The sequence below is a fragment of the Lygodium microphyllum genome, chromosome 29 (genome assembly GCF_053477565.2).
Source record: "Lygodium microphyllum isolate KBCC chromosome 29, Lygodium_microphyllum_v1.1.10, whole genome shotgun sequence".
In the NCBI taxonomy this organism is placed as follows: domain Eukaryota; kingdom Viridiplantae; phylum Streptophyta; class Polypodiopsida; order Schizaeales; family Lygodiaceae; genus Lygodium; species Lygodium microphyllum.
In genome coordinates this window covers 20,548,582-20,564,687 of record NC_141163.1, presented here as the reverse complement: position 1 = coordinate 20,564,687, position 16,106 = coordinate 20,548,582, and the positions used below count along the sequence as shown (strand labels likewise).

At 39.9% G+C, this 16,106-nt stretch overlaps 1 protein-coding gene across 3 annotated transcripts in view; it reads left to right on the top strand.

Moving 5' to 3' along the window:
• LOC148010435 (Pseudouridine synthase family protein) overlaps positions 1-15,265 on the top strand; it is a 29,109-nt gene extending 13,844 nt beyond the window's left edge. For 2 of the 3 annotated variants that reach the window (XM_087671301.1, XM_087671299.1), the window contains 8 exons: positions 12,425-12,539; positions 12,673-12,842; positions 12,925-13,070; positions 13,352-13,443; positions 13,823-14,121; positions 14,200-14,269; positions 14,364-14,426; positions 14,647-15,265. In XM_087671301.1, the coding sequence (XP_087527427.1) occupies positions 12,425-12,539; positions 12,673-12,842; positions 12,925-13,070; positions 13,352-13,443; positions 13,823-14,121; positions 14,200-14,269; positions 14,364-14,426; positions 14,647-14,832 (1,141 nt within the window). In that variant the 3' untranslated portion in view covers positions 14,833-15,265. The remainder of the gene's footprint in view (positions 1-12,424; positions 12,540-12,672; positions 12,843-12,924; positions 13,071-13,351; positions 13,444-13,822; positions 14,122-14,199; positions 14,270-14,363; positions 14,427-14,646) is intronic. The other variant, XM_087671300.1, reaches the window with a different exon arrangement.
• The last annotated feature ends 841 nt before the right edge of the window (positions 15,266-16,106 follow it).

The window sequence follows — 16,106 nt, the reverse complement described above, 5'->3', positions numbered from 1 at the left end:
TCTAAGAATGCTTTGGAGAGTTTTGGAAGTTTTGAAACTTTATAGAACAACAAGAAGCAGGGGGGTACACAAGCCAAGAAGGGCAAGTGTCATTATTGTAAAAAGCTAGGTCGTTATATCATAGAATGCAAGAAACGTATTACCAAGGAGAAAAAGGAGTTTGGGATAGCAGTTTCAGATGTACCTTTTACTGCTGCTGCTATAGAGTCTGTGTCATTTGTCATTATGACTATTGTTTTATACTTGCAGTTATGATTCTTCTTAGGCAGATAGAGCATTAAGTTCTATAGAGGATGCTAGCACTTGATTCTTTGATAGTGGTGGTTCTAAGCACATTACATTCTGCAGGGATTTGTTTACTTATGTTGTTGTAACTCTTGTTGGCAAATCAATGTAATGTGCCAACAATGCATCTTATCTTGTTAGAGGAGTTGGAGAGATTGTTTTGAAAACCATCGATGGCTCCACTCTCCACTTACAAGATGCTTTATATGTGCCAAGGATAAAGAAGAGTTTATTATTTATTTCTTCTTTAGCAAAATGTGGAATGCAAGTCACTTCTGATGATGATAAATACATGGTTAGGGATAAGGAATTCTTGACTTTGGTACTCACTGGCACATTATGTCATGGACTTTATGAGTTAGATGCTCACTTGGTTGATCAATTAGTTTATTTAGCATCCACTCTTACTCCTATTATGTCATAGGCAAAGTTATGGCATGCTTATATGGGGATGTGAATTATAGTAGTTTGATGCTTATGCAGGGGGTACTCAGATATTGGAAGGCTTATCTATCTTGGAGAGACCTCTTGAGCACGTTTGCGAGGGATGCATTTTGGAAAAAATGCATCAGTTTTCTTTTCCTCGTGATGTTGCCTTTAAAGTTATGGCTAGATTGCAGATTGTGCATTCAGATGTATGTGGATCCATGCAGATAAAGTCATTGGGTGGATGTTATTACCTTGTCACTTTCATTGATGATATTACACATTTTTGTTGGGTTTATTTATTGGTTAAAAATTTAGAAGTGTATGATGCATTTTTGGCTTTTACTATACTTGTGGAAAATGAATCTAGTTGTTAGATTAAGACTCTCTGTTTGGACCGAGAGGGGGAATATATGTCTTTCTCGTTGAATAAATTTTTAAAGCAAAAAGGCATTGCACATCAATATACTATTGCATATACTCCACAGTAGAATGGAGTTGTAGAAAGGAATAATTGGTCACTCATGGAGATGGCCAGATGTATGCTAAAAGCTAAAAAATTGCCACATGGGTTTTGGATGGAAGTAATTATGTGTACTAGTTACGTTTTGAATAGGTGTCCTACTAAGGCATTGAAGAATATAACACCTTTTGACTCTTGGAACAGCTGTAAACCTTCAATTGGTCACTTTCGTACTTTTGGGTATTTTGCATATACTCATATTCCCAAAGTATAATAAGACTGGTAAGTGCATATTTGTGGGGTATAGTAGTGAGAGCAGAGGATATAGACTATATGATCCTGTTTCCAAGAAAGTTTTTGTTAGTAGAGATGTGAATTTTGATGAAAAATCAAAATTATCTCTAACTGGTTATGACACATATCAAGTTGCAAAAGATGTTTTTGAAGGGCTAGTGCCTATTTCTTTTGATGATACTGTTGAAGCTTCATTAAATGAACAAAATGTTCAGCTAGTTGCTCCATAAAATAATGTAGAAATTCAACCTATGGCTGATCTAAATATTTAGCAAGATGTTGAACATTTGGTTCATCAAGAGCATATACACAGTCAAGAGGCTAGACACATACCTAGATGGTACTTGCAAACTCTACAAGATAGTCATTTGGATGCTCCTCTTGCTAGTCGTACTCGAAGACAAACAAGTTTGCATGATCATGCTAATGCTATGGAATTTGTTATGGCAACAAATACACTTGATGATGATGAGCCCGGTTCTTTTGATGATGCACAATATAGTGTGCATAGGATGGCAGCAATGCAAGCTGAATATGATTCTAGCATGAAGAATTCAACATGGGATTTAGTTACATTGCCTATTGGAAAGAAAGTCATTGGTACTAAATGGATCTATAAGCTGAAGCGAAAAGTAGATGGATCCATTGATAAGTACAAGGTTGGACTTGTGGTAAAAGGCTATGCGCAAAAGAAGGGCATTGATTATGAGGAGACATTTGCTCCTACATCTCGCAGGACCACTATCAGATGCATGGTTGCATTGGCTACCCATTATGGTTGGATTGTGCATTTTTACATAGGGAACTTCAAGAAGAAGTATATGTTTAGTAGCCCATGGGTTTTGCAGTTAAAGAATCTAAACACTTTGTATGCAAGTTAAAGAAGGTTTTGTATGGTTTGAAACAAGCTTCATGAGCTTGCTATACCAAAATTGATGCCTTTCTATTCAATCAAGGGTTCATCAACAGCCCATTAAAGTCTACTCTTTATGTATGCAAAGAGAGGAGATCCTTACTGGTCATTTGTCTTTATGTCTATGATCTTTTGCTCATAGGGCCACATGCTACTCAAATTTCAACATTTAAGAAAAAATTACAGCAAACTTTTGACATGTTAGATTTGGAGCCTTTGCATTACCATTTAGGCATTCAATTTATTCATGATACTAGATGCATTGGATTGTCATAGTCCAGATATATTGTTAAACTCCTTGAGAGATTTGGCTTCTAGGATTGCAAGCTAGTAAGTACATAGATGGAGATTGGACTTAAGCTGTTGTTGCATGATGACAAGGATATGTTTGACATTCATACATGTGCTCCAACAGTTGGGTGCCTTATTTATTTATGCAAAACAAGGCCATATATTCACTTTGCAGTTTTGGCCTTAAGAAAATATATGCATAGCCCATGCATGTCACAATGGCAAGTTGTAAAGCATGTTTTTCGTTACTTGCAAGGCAATAGGACTCTTGGATTGCTTTATGCGAGGGGGGCCATTGCAGTTACATGCTATTGGGCTAGAGATTTTGATTCTCGTTACTCTACAAGTGGAAATTGTTTTTTTCTTGCCTCTTCTTGGATTTCTTGGCTTAGCAAGAAACAATCCATTGTTGTCACATTGTCTTATGAAATTGAATACAAGGCAACTTTCACTACGATAGTTGAATGTATATGACTGAGATGCTTATTGGCTGATTTTGATGTATCTGTTATAGAGCCTACTCCTTTGTTTACTGATAGTTAGAGTGCCATTGCAATGGCACAGAACCCATTGTTTGATGCACGCACGAAACACATTGAGATACATTATCACTTTGTTAGAGAGAGGCTACATGCAAGGGATATCAACCTTGTTTACTGTCCTACCAACAACAATGTGATAAACATCTTTACCAAAGCTATTTGCGACAAATTTGAAGCATTTCACACTGCTTTAAATTTGATCCTTTGGTGGATGATACTTGTATGCTGATCACTTATCACTCTAGGGGTGTTTGTTGGGTTTTACTCACACCTATGCTCACATAGGAGTGTCAGTGATCCACACATAGAACATTGGGTTACTTTTTGCTCTATATAAGAGGTTTTTTTTCCCAGTCACATTATTTTTCATATGTGTATTTATGTTACACATTTCGGTCACTTACCGCATATACATATTTGTGTGTGAACACACTTTAAGTTACTTACACAACCCTAAAGTCTAAGGATTGTACTTGGTACTTTGTACCTCACTCTTGTAATCAATCAAGTGTCGAGTTGTGACCACACACACTCACTCTAGTGTCGTGTTCAGTCTCTCAAGCTAAGTTACTGTCCATCATCACCGACATTGTTGAAGAGGCTTCAATAAGAAAAATGTCTTGGATGGGGGTCACGTGATATGTGGCTCCATATCTACAATTCAAGTAGGCAAAGAGGTGCTAAGTTGAGGAGAGTGGGCCTTTGTAGTCACCTTGTTAGAAGATAACTCACTAATATGTACAAGGCTCGCATCCTCAAATGGCTTTAAAGAGACAATGTGGGCTTCTGTAGATAGTGAGATATGCCCTTTGGAGTTGAGAATGATGTTGATTGTGATGGTTGATTAGTGGTAGATTGTAGTGTGGGTTTGGCCTTGCTATTGTTCACGATTTTAGTTGCTACTACCTTGCCTTTCTTATCGGGGGTTTACTCAACTGAGGGCAAGGATTCGATTCTTGAATTTTACTTGTGTGCCTCTTGCCTTTGATTGATACTCATTTGTCAACATAGTAGCTAAGAAACACGCTTCTTTCAGTTTGAAACTTATGAAACATTTCTTAAAGTAAGAAACGTTTTGGAGAGTAAAAAATAAGGTTTTTTTAAGGTGAGTTGGAACCCAAAACATGGTTTTTTTCATAAAAACAATTGGGCAATATTAAACATGATAATGATGATGTGTAATGACTCGTGATGGCTCAAGGTTTTGGATGAGAGATTGATTTTTTGTGATTTTGTTTAGTTATTGAACTTCTAGTTTCTATTCTTGTCTTGAAAGTTGATTTTTAAACGACTTTAGTCTCATTTATGAGTTATTTATGATATATTATGATTCATTCTTGATTTCGACATTTTGACAGTCTGTTTTGAAATGAGAATCATGATGTTGCAACTTGACTCAGTCTCTATTGTAGATAGACTATTTACATGTTTATTTCAATTTTCTTTGTATGATATATATGAAGCATAATGTTTGAGTTCTAAACCATAGTATAGCTAGACTAACTTTGACATAAGTGACAAGTTAATAATGGATCATGGATATGTAAGGTATTATTCTCAATTGACTCTATTATCACTTAAGCTCAATTGGCCATTCTTTGTTTAAGAGAGAGTTCCATAGAGGTTTAGAATCTCTTTCCCTAGTCAAAACTATTGAAAATATCTATATAAAAAAACCCGCGTTTCTTATTTTACCCCCTCTTGAAAGAAACTTGCGAAAGACGGTCCTAACATTTTGTTTCCAAATGTTTCTGGTGTTTCTGACTGCTTTGATTATCAAAATAGCTAGCCTTGTGACAATGTTGAGAATATATATTTTTCTTAGGTAGATTTTGCCACCCGGATTTGAGCATTGATTGGAAGTTCCTTATGACTCACTAGCTTGGCTTTGATTTTGATTTGAGTTTTAAGTGGAATTTTGAAGTTTCTTGCCTTTCCCTTGTTGCTCCTTCTAAGAAGAAGCAACAAGTTCCCTTTATAGATAACATGCAATGAAATTGATTGAATAGTAGAGTGTAACATAATAGTTGACACCCAACTTTGTAAAATGTGGACATAGTGGGTTGTGAGATCACTTGGTACACAAAATGATGGTATTTCCTTGGTAGCTTGTTAAAAATGACCTAGTTGTCAAAGGACTTGGGAGTCCCCATGGTAGGGAATTTAGCAAGACGTCGCCGATATTTAGTAAACTTGATCTTAAGATCATCCCAGTTAATGATTCTGAAAGTTTGAAGCTCATGGTTGAGGTTTATATGATGGGTCCTATCGCGACCCACATAGTGGTTAGTTAAGTGTGCCCACTGCTCTGATGCGAAGTCAAAGTGTTGTAGTTATGAGTGAAATTCAAGGAGAAGACTGTGCATCTACTTAAGGCATACTACTAAGATTGGAAAGACCAAAGTGCTTGGTAAGGTCCAAGGATAATGTTGTTGAGAAGGAAGGGTTAAAGGAGGAAGTGGAGGCAGAAATTTTCCCCAGGAGGGTTTTTATAAGAGTGATATTTTAATACAATGTTTTACTACTCAAATTAACAAGAGGTATGAAAGTAATTAATTGAATGGGTTCTTTGTTGTTTAAAAAATAAGGTCTGGCCACGTATAGAGGAATAGATAAGGAGATAACAAAGTAATATGAAACAAGCTATATAACATGCAATCCTCAAATGAAATATTATGAGAGAAATAAATTTTTATCATACTCAAATTTACATATAGATAATAAAGTGTTAAATTGAGGAAGTCCATAAGTTGATGATACTAGTGGATCGAAAGATCCAAACTCGGTACCATATGATCCTAGCGGTCCACAGTAGGGCCCTTCGCACAATGAACATGGTAAGCTTGGTCAGCGGGTATCGTGTGGAGTTGTAATTTCTACACCAATCGAGAAGAAAGAAAATTGTGAGTACAGTTGTTATGGAACAGACTGTAACTTCTTGGCTATAATACGCCCAGTGTCCTTTAAAAGATCATGTGGATCAAATACAATTTTATTAACAGAGCAACCATTGCAACTACAGGCATTAACAAAACAACCTTTCGATAAAATTTTAGAATAAATACATGGAGCTTCAATAACGTTTATTGAAGTCTTGGAAGTAGACTTCACATTCTTGTTTTAGGAACACTCTCGATCACCACGAAAGTGTGTTGTTTGATGGCGCTATAACCATTTGAGCGATTCTTGCTACGAGTGACTGTACACTTATCATTTTTCTTCTTACACAACTTTGAAAATGGGTGATGAGTTGTTATTAGAGTAGGAGATTTCTTTGGCTTAAACACGGAGCTAGCTCGATAGAAAAGTGGATACTGCTACTTGGAGTCAAAGTATTATTAAATATTTTTGCATACTTGTAGATATGCTCCAATGAGTGTAACAGATTGCAAAGCATCGGTTGAAGATGATGCCAGATGGGAGCTGATCAATGATAGTAGTGGGAGGTTGGGCGACAGCTTAGCAGTAGTTGCTAGGGGTTGAATAGGGCTGTTTTAAGAAGCTAATTAGTTTGTAGTGCATTTTAAGCTCAACAGATAAGACTCTAGTCGATAGGACACCTTTTTGATTATCTCTTCTCCATGAGCCATCGATACCACCCTAGAATGGTGATAGACTCATCTTGCTGTGAGGGAGACCGAGAGGCCTCCAATGCCTATAATGTATTTGTCTAGGAAAGGGACTTGGGAGGCTCTTATGTCTCAGATTCTTTAGGATCATAAGCCTACTACAATTGATGAGGCTCTTGTGTATGATATATTTATGCAATGGAGGAGAAACTCGATTCTATCAAGTGGAATCGGACTTGGGAATTGGTTCCGCGTCCATAGAAGTAGAAGGTGATTGGTGTGAAGTGGGTCGTTAAGACTAAGAACCTTGCTGATGGATCCTTGGACAAACAGAAAGCTAGGCTTGTTGCCAAGGGATTTGCATAGAGAGCATGGTTGGATTATTCAGAGACTTTCGCACCTATGGCTTGGATATCTACTATTCGAGCTATCTTGGCTCTTGCGAACTTGCAACCCATCATTGTTGACGCGTCTTTCAGATGGATGTCAAGTCTAGCTTTTTGAACGGTGTCCTAGAGGAGGAGATATATGTTTTGCAGCCTCTTGGTTTTCATATGTAGGGGAAGGAGGATCATGTCTACCACTTACGGAAGGCTCTCTATGGCCCAAAGCAAGCTCCTAGGACTTGGTACCAGAGGATTGATTGATTCTTCTTACAAAGTGGCTTTCATCGATCAAATCATTACCCTAACCTTTATTACAAGGTTGTTGGGTGATAGGCGTGTTATAGTCTTCTTGTATGTGGATGACTTGATTATCATAGGGAGTGACTCATAGGAGCTTGATCAGACTCCTAAGATCTTGCGGTAGGATTTCGACATAATGGACCTTGGCATCCTTCACTTCCTTGGTTTGGAGATCTATTAGATGGCACAATGCATCTTCATCTCTCAGTATAGGTATATCTTTGAGCTTCTTTTGGAGTTTGGTATGGCAAAGTATTAGTCTATCTATTTCGTGCCCCATGGACCTTGAGTCCAAGTTAGTTTCTACTAGAGACCCCCTTCTTGATACTACTGAGTATATGTGTCTTGTTGGATCACTAATCTGGCTTATCCATACTAGGCCAAAAATCTCTTTTAGGGTGGCATTTTTATTTTCTTTCATGAAGATTCCTATTAGGCTCATTGGTGAGTTGCTTTGCGCGTGTTGCGCTACTTACAGGGGACTTGATCCTACAGGATCATGTATGGAGGGGGACCTTTGTTGGTGGAGGGACTAAACTCAAATTGGGTAGGTGATGTGGATTTGAGATGATCCACTACAAGTTATGCTCTCTCCCTTGGATTAAGAGCTATCTCATGTAGTAAGAAGCAGCCTACCGTGGCCTTATCTTGTCCAGAGGCATAGTATTGAACACTTTGTTCTACAGCTGTGAAGGTAGTTTGGCTCCATCGGATGTTGCCAGAGATTGGCTTTCCATAGAGAGGACCCACATAGTTGTGTATGGACAACCAAAGTGCCTTAGCCCTAGCAAAGAATCGTGTGTTTCATTCTTGCATGAAGCACATCAAGGTTCAATACTATTATGTTTGGGAGCGGATCGTGGATTCCGAGTTAGCAGTTCCCATAGAGGACAATGTAGCGGATCTCTTCATGAAGCCTTTGCCCAAGGCTTCTATGCCTCATCACATGAAGTTGTTGGGTCTTTAGTGTTAGAGGTTAGTCATTCCCTGGATAGGTTGTGTTAGGGTTTCTGCACAGTTAGGGTTTGATTCAACAGTGTATAGTAGCATACGGCAGAGGACATGTCAGCAGCAGGCAGTACAGTGCCACGTCAGCAGTCTGCGCAGGTGCCATGTGGCAGCCTGTAGTTGGGCAGTGCAGTTGGACAGTTATTTGGCACTATTTTATTGCAGTCGGCTGCATTTAATGCCGGCTGCATTTAATGCAATGCAGCCGACCTGGTCTTTTTATGCCTATTCTTTCTGCTTTATATAGCAGTCCTCCAGCACATTGTTGATCTATTCACTTCAGATTCTGATCTTGAGATTTGTTGGCTGAGACAGACTGTGCTCAGGCTGACGGAGATCGAGGTCATAAAGTCGGAAACATACGCAGATATTTCCTTTGCCCCTGTGTATATTTCTGCACTCTTATACAGCATACTACACTGCAGATTTTTTGTGTTTACACTGTCTTCTTTTCTCTCTCTCTCTCTCCTCTCTGTGTTCACTCTCTCTCAGTCTATGTCCTATGCTTCCGCATCGCTGCACTCTGACATTTAGACCTTCCCAAGATCCTGAGAGGGGGTGTTAGATTGCCATTTTTGCTCTGTTAGTCTCTCATCTGTTGGTTGTGAGCTTTGTCAAGAGTCTGACAAAGATAGAGGAGCTCTGATTGTATTTGTCATTCAGTTTTGTGTGTAGTTCATCCCCTGGATCAGCCCTGTCTGATTGTGATCAGCTCCAACTGCTGTGGTTTTGGTCAGCAGCTGCCACCTCATTGTTTTTTTTGCCTAGATTGGCAGTCAGACTGCATTTTTTGTAGTCAGACATCTGGTAGCAGTCGGTCAGTCGTGGTCAGTCAGATTTCAACATTAATGGCTATTTCTAGCCATTGGATGGTTTAGGTAGATTATCCTTTTCTGTCTTCTGTAGGTGTTCTCACAGATTGCAGCATTCTTCTCCATCTTCTCCAAGGACTGCTGGCTGCATACTCTGTCATTGTCATGGGCTTTGCCATCGTCCGTAGTGCTTTGAGTTTACCACTACTGGCTCATTAAAGTTAGATGATGATCAAGTTACATTCTTTCTAAAGAAGCTTTCTAAAAAGTATTTTCACTTCATCCAACACATCATCTCGTTGCCACGCTTGCCAATCTTCTATGAGTTTGAATGCCAGTTCTTGTGTTGCGTGATCAAGTCCATGAGAAGTCCTCCCCACATTCTTATTTAGAGAGGGTTTTGGTTTCCCGTTCTTCGCAAGGAAAGAATGGAGGTGGCAAGAACTCTCAATATGCAAAGGCAATGCAAAACAAGAGTGCCACTCCTTTCTTAGATAGAAACAAAGAAATGAAACCCATTTGGCAACAACTCCCTCAAAAGAATAGATTTTACACATTGCTAGAGATCAGGCCATGTAGACGAGGAGTGTCATACTAAGGCCCAAGGTCTCCCAGCTAAGAAACCATGGCAGGCTATGATTGCCTCCACTCCGCTTGGATAGTCAACTGGAGTTACGCCCCTTGTTGTTGTCGCATTACTCCTTGTAGCATAGCCGTCGGTGGACATGTGGCATACAAATAGCTTCAACAACCATGGTCTTAAATACTCCTGAAGGATGAAGTGACTAGTTTGCTAATCCCTCCCCATTGCACTCTATGCATCCATTCCTATGTCTCCTCTTGCCTCCCCACCTAGGACCATTTCCCTACCTTGACACGAGTTTCATTGGCAAAGCCTTGTTAATGGCCGTGCACGATGGTGACCATACACTTGGGCTAGCACCCTCAATATACACTATACTAGCCTCATACTACTTACTACTTAGCATTCTCAGTTTTTTAGGCTAATGAGTCGGGCCTAGACTACTTTGTCCTTAGGCTTTCCTTCTTTTGTCTTCTGCTGTATTCACTCATTTGTACACTCGTTTACTTTCTTTTAGCTTTGCTTTTACTTTGTTTTGCTTTGACATTTGTGCTATAGACACTCTCTAGGAACGAATTTCTTTTAAATAAACAAGGTTTCTTCCTTAATTAAGCATGTTTTGGGACTGTTTAAGTGAAGCTAATGCATTGTTAGCTCAACAATAGCTCTATGCATTAGTATGGGTGCCAGACGGTCTCAGGGGGATGGGACAATAAGGAGGGTTGGCTGATCACGAAGCATCAATGACGTATAATGAGACTGAGAGAGCAGACCGGCTACATATATAGGCAAATTGGGTTCCCAATTGGTAATAGAGTCGCCGAGCCCAAAATGTGGCCACCCAAGCCTAAAGTGCCCAATGTGACCTCCATCTAAAGTGCCTAAAGCACATAAAATGTTAGACAAAGTCAATGTTAGAGCTCTTAATGTCCTCGCCTTGAGGCTCAGAGACGGGAGATAACCATACAAGACACATGGCTGCTAACGTCCCCTCTCAAATCTTGGATGTGGCAGAATGCCAAAGGAGAGGTGGATCTGAGGGTGGTAGGAAGAGTGCCAATGCCGACGAAGTTCATTGACAAAGAATCCCAGCTGAGGAACAAGACCTCCTCTCTAGATAAAAAATCTAAGAAAATGGAAGGCCACCAAAGGCCAAAGGAAATAGAGAGGCCTCAAATGGATCGCTATTAGTTGCATTGAAACAACAGGGACCAAGGGCCAAGTTGTAGGGGATGGGGCTCAATGATGAATAAAAGAGGTTGCTGCATAAATAAAAGGCCCAAAGTAGATTGGAAGCCCTGAAGAAACTCCTCACAATCTTGGAAAGTTCCCTTTGAAACACAAAAGGGCTAGGGAATCCACAACCACATCACCAATATTGTCACCCTTTGAAAGGAATGGGAGGTTTGAGGAAACCACCAGAGGAGATGGTGGGGGATATGATGGAATGTGTGGGATAAATGTTGCACAGTCAGGAATAGGTGCATTTATAGAAATTGGCCTCTGAAGGCCGTGCACAATGGAAGGGGAATGGAGCATATATAGCCCCCTCTCCTGCTAATTTGTCACAAGAGTGGCTCTTGTAGAAGAATCTTCAACAAAGACAGCTTGCTTGGTAAGGACAACACAAGTCCCGAGTCTAGTAAGTCCTGAAATTGAGAGAAGAGGAAAGGGCAAGTGTAGAATGTTGAGGGCCTTTGAAATGGAGCTTGATGGACGGTGAGACAATAGAGGCAAGGTGCCAACACCACTAATGGGCATTGAAGAGATGTCACTAGTTGTGATGATACTCTCGGATAGATAGAGATCATGCAACAAATCACCTCATGGAGTCATATGACTCGATGCACCATTGTCAATGAGCCAAGGCTGCTCAAATAGGGAGACAGGCAAAGAAGGCTCCTCCACGTGATGAATGTGTAGAAACACGAACTTGGTGGTAATACCGGATGATGAAGTAGAGGTAGATGAGGCTCCTATGTAGATCCACCCTTTGCTCCTACATACGAAGGTAAGGGTATTTCCTCCAGCGTTGCTTCTCGAGGTGTGAGGTCTTCCCACCATGATAGCACGTGGGATATCCTCGAGGCTTTCCCACAAAGTTTGTATAAGAGTATGAAGACGACTCCAACTTCTTCCTCTTCCCTATAGATAAAGGCGCATAAGCATGGCCACGTGCACAGGCTTTGCCAGAATCTCTCATTGTGACATGCATCTTGCTTAAGCACCAACGGAAGTACAAAGTGCCTCTAGATGCACAACTAATGGCACTTAAGGCCCAAGCTAGAACATTTTGACCAAGACAAGGTGAGGAAAGAGGTGAGACCTCAAGACACTCATGCACAAACATATTTGTTTAACAAAACAACTGGTAGGCCTTACAGAAACTCTGGCCTCTTTTATAGCTCTCTCAATGACTGTCCTGCTTAACAAATGAATCATAGATTTTTGTGTTGTTCGTATATGTATATCATTTGAATTTCAAAGTGAGCTTTATGTGAAGTGCTCATCTTGAAAGTTGTATTTAGTGGTTCCTGTATTTCTATGTACAGGGAATCTTTTCAAAGCCTAGAGAACAGACCTTGGGAAGATGTCTTGAAATTTTACTCGTATCTTGCAGCGGGTACATTATCCCTTTCAGATTTGACTTTTTTGGGAGAATCAAAAGTAAGTGAAATTGCTAGAGTTGTAGAGGTAGTTGTATGTGATGAGCCATCATACTTGCCTTTGAATCATGCTGATTTGTTTTTAGTGTGAAGATTGTTCATGTGAAGCCATCTTATTTTCAACAAGCTTGCAGGTTTGCAAAGAACAAATAATTCAGAAGCCTGCATCATTTGGGTCAGAGTATTCTCAGAAAGAACTTAGAGGAGGAAAGTGGGAAAGGAAAACCTACAAAATTGTTTTGGCATATGATGGGAGCGCTTTTATTGGCTGGCAAAAGCAGCCAGGTTTGATTACAGTTCAAGGGTATGCTGAATTGCTGGCAAAGCACTCTGTAGCTCTTTAAGCCTTTGATTCCATATCTAAATCATTTTCAACTTGTTGATAGTGTAATTGAGCAAGCATTGGGAACGCTTATAGATGGAAAGAGGGTAGATTCTGCCGATACTGACAGTTCTTCAGTAGACACAGTAGTTTCTGTTGCAGGTCGAACTGACAAGGGTGTTCATGCAATCGGTCAAGTTTGCTCTTTTTGTAAGGTTACATCCATGCCTATTTTATATTTTGTTATCTCAGGAAATTGATTCATTGTATGTGTTCTCAATCTGATATTTGTTCTAAAATGTTTTTTGTTTTATTTGTTTATCTTGTGCATTTCTGCATCGGTCAGTTTGTCCTTATACATAATTTAGCTTCGACTATATAATGCTTAAACCAACTGCTGTGCTTCTAGTTCTTCCAGACATGATAATTCTTGCTCCACTTTGTAATCCTTTCTTTTGATGCGTGTGATGATACCTTGCACTTTGGGGCAGACACGTGGCGAACTGATATAGATACAGAAGAAATAACGACCCTTCTCAACAAAGTAGCTCCAGGAGCATTGAGAGCAGTTAGTGTGGATGAGGTATGTCTTGTATACACATCGCAACTAAACTTCATGGGAAGTTGCCTTCTTTGAGGTTCCTTAGCCGAGTAATGAAAGTAGCTGAACTGAGGTGCAGTGAATCACTAACATCAAGAGCAGGCTAAGGTACACCATCCAGATCATAGTGTAAAGCCAAATTGTTGTCTATATAGAAGGTACCTAATGAAATGTACAAATGGTTGGCCTTTATGGTGGGGTGAACTATCCGAGGTCCATGGGTATTTATTGAAGGGTGGTTGGTTGCCCAAGAGATCTTTGAAATGAAGGACAGCACTATTTTTCATAATCTGACAAATTATTTCTTGGAATGTTTATGGCCATTTTTTCCTTCACTTAACTGTAACTGTTTTGTTTGTAGCAGGTTCCTCGCAGCTTTCACCCTAATTTCTCTGCTCAATGGAGACGTTATGTATACATTCTTCCACTACAAGATGGAGAGTTTGCAGATACTCTAGCACATCAACATTGTTGTGCAAGATTATATGGTGAAAGTACTGACCTTCGAGAAAAAATTGGAGTAAATACCAAAGATTTAAATAGTCAACAAAAGCCTTCGGCTTTCAGTGTTGTGGCTGTGAATAACCTTCTTTCACATCTGGAAGGGCAAAAGCTTTCATACAGTGTTTTTGCTCGTGACACCAAAATAGCAAGAAGCAGGTAAATATAAGCTCTTGTGCAGTTTTGTGGCATTTGACCCCTTTCTCATTCCTTAAATTTTCTGTCTGTACCCTACAGAGGGCCTCCAACCGAGTGCACAATTTATCATGCCCGAGCCGCTACTGCTGAATTGCCTGTCTTGGACACTGTAAGCTGTTTACAAGAAAATTGCTCTAGTGATTTCTAAAGTGTTGTGGTAAATCCTTGTTTACTGATCAATCTTATGTGCTTGGAGCACAAAGATCTCAAAGGTGAGAACCAAAGTGATGTGTGTGGAGCTGATTGCTAACAGATTTTTGCGCAAGGTATGAAGTCTACTTAGCTCAAACCCTTTTTGCAGTCCTATACCAACAGTTATATTCTCATCCTTTTCATATCAGGGTTACTAGAGTGACACCAAAACTGATTGGACATTTCTATTCCTGTGTTTTAGAGAAAGGGTGAAGAAGGGTGGTCCATTTAGTTTGAAGGGCATTATGAGGTGTTTTTTGTGCTGAACTGAAGAGGATGCACTTGGTTTTGTAGATGGTGAGAGTCCTTGTTGCAACATCCATACGAGAGGCAGCAGCTAGAGCACCAGCTGACAGCCTTTTGCGGATAATGTCCACAATGTGCAGACGAGCTACAGCTCCTCCAGCTCCAGCATGCGGTCTTTGTCTAGCAGAAGCCAGTTATTCGGATATGTCTACAGCATCACTTCTTATCAACTGAGAGTTTGGATTCCATCCTGACAGCTTTCCTCAACAGAGATATGGAATGTGTTTGTTTACTAGCACAGGAAATTTAACCTGTGCACTGGTGTTAACAATCTAGCATATTAACAGATGATAATTTCAGAGCCTGGACAAATCCAGTACAGCAGTTGCGGCTTCTAATCCATGTTTTGCTGGTCATCTCGAAGAGTTTTGGATTTAATTATCAAGGAAAAGCTAGTTCCTTGTGACAATGCCACTAGAGCAATGTGACCTTTTCAAAGGTGCTATGTTCATAGAACCCCCATTCTAGCATTATTTACTCTGTAATCTGTTAAGGCGATACAGCATCTCCTGATGCAGTTATATGAGGGGACTCGTAGAGATGATTTTCATTTGCCTTTCATCGAACTGACATGTCTTTAAAAAGATTACTGTTCTTTCCAGGGTAATCATCTTTGAGAAGATTTACTGTTCTTTTCAAGTTAATCCCAGCATGACATCATGTCTTTAAAAAGATTACTGTTCTTTCCAGGGTAATCATCTTTAAGAAGATTTACTGTTCTTTTCAAGTTAATCCCAGTCTTGAATTTCTTTGTTTTGCATCTGTAAAGGCTTTGTACATACTTAAGTCTCTGCCTGTTTCTAAGTGCATCTGCCTTCTATGTGACGTCTATCAATGTGAAGTCTGTGTTATGAGGGGATCAGATTATTTTTGGGGACTATTTCGATGTTCACCACTATTAAAAGCTTTCAACCTTCTTCTATGTATGTAGACAAACACTTTCCTTACTTGTAGGGCACTGCCTTAGCAGCTGCTGTTGGTGATGTGTAAATTGAACGAGATGAGGTTCTGATTAGGATGGGAAGAGCTCCAGGTGGTTATAAAATGGAAGAATGTGTGCATGTGCGTGGAGAGAGAGAGAGAGAGAGAGAGAGAGAGAGAGAGATTTATTATTCTGATGACTGTTGACCTTTATGGGGCCTTGTTGGGTCCGCAAGAGATTCTTTCCGATGCTGTTCTCTCTGCTTGAACATATATTTGTGACCTAGTTAGTAATCAGGTCAAACTAGAATGGGTGAATCTAATGGAGGCTGATATTTCTGAAGATGAAGTGGAAGAAGTGCTGTCTCACTTGCCTTGAAGGAAAAGTCGAAAGCTCAGATGGGGTTCCTAATGAGTTGTTTTCAGCCCATGTGCAATTGCTTAAGGACCCATTAACTTGCTTGTGGTAGCAAGTGTGGAACTCTGGTATGATGCCTACGGATTGGAAGATTGCTGTCATCAAGTTG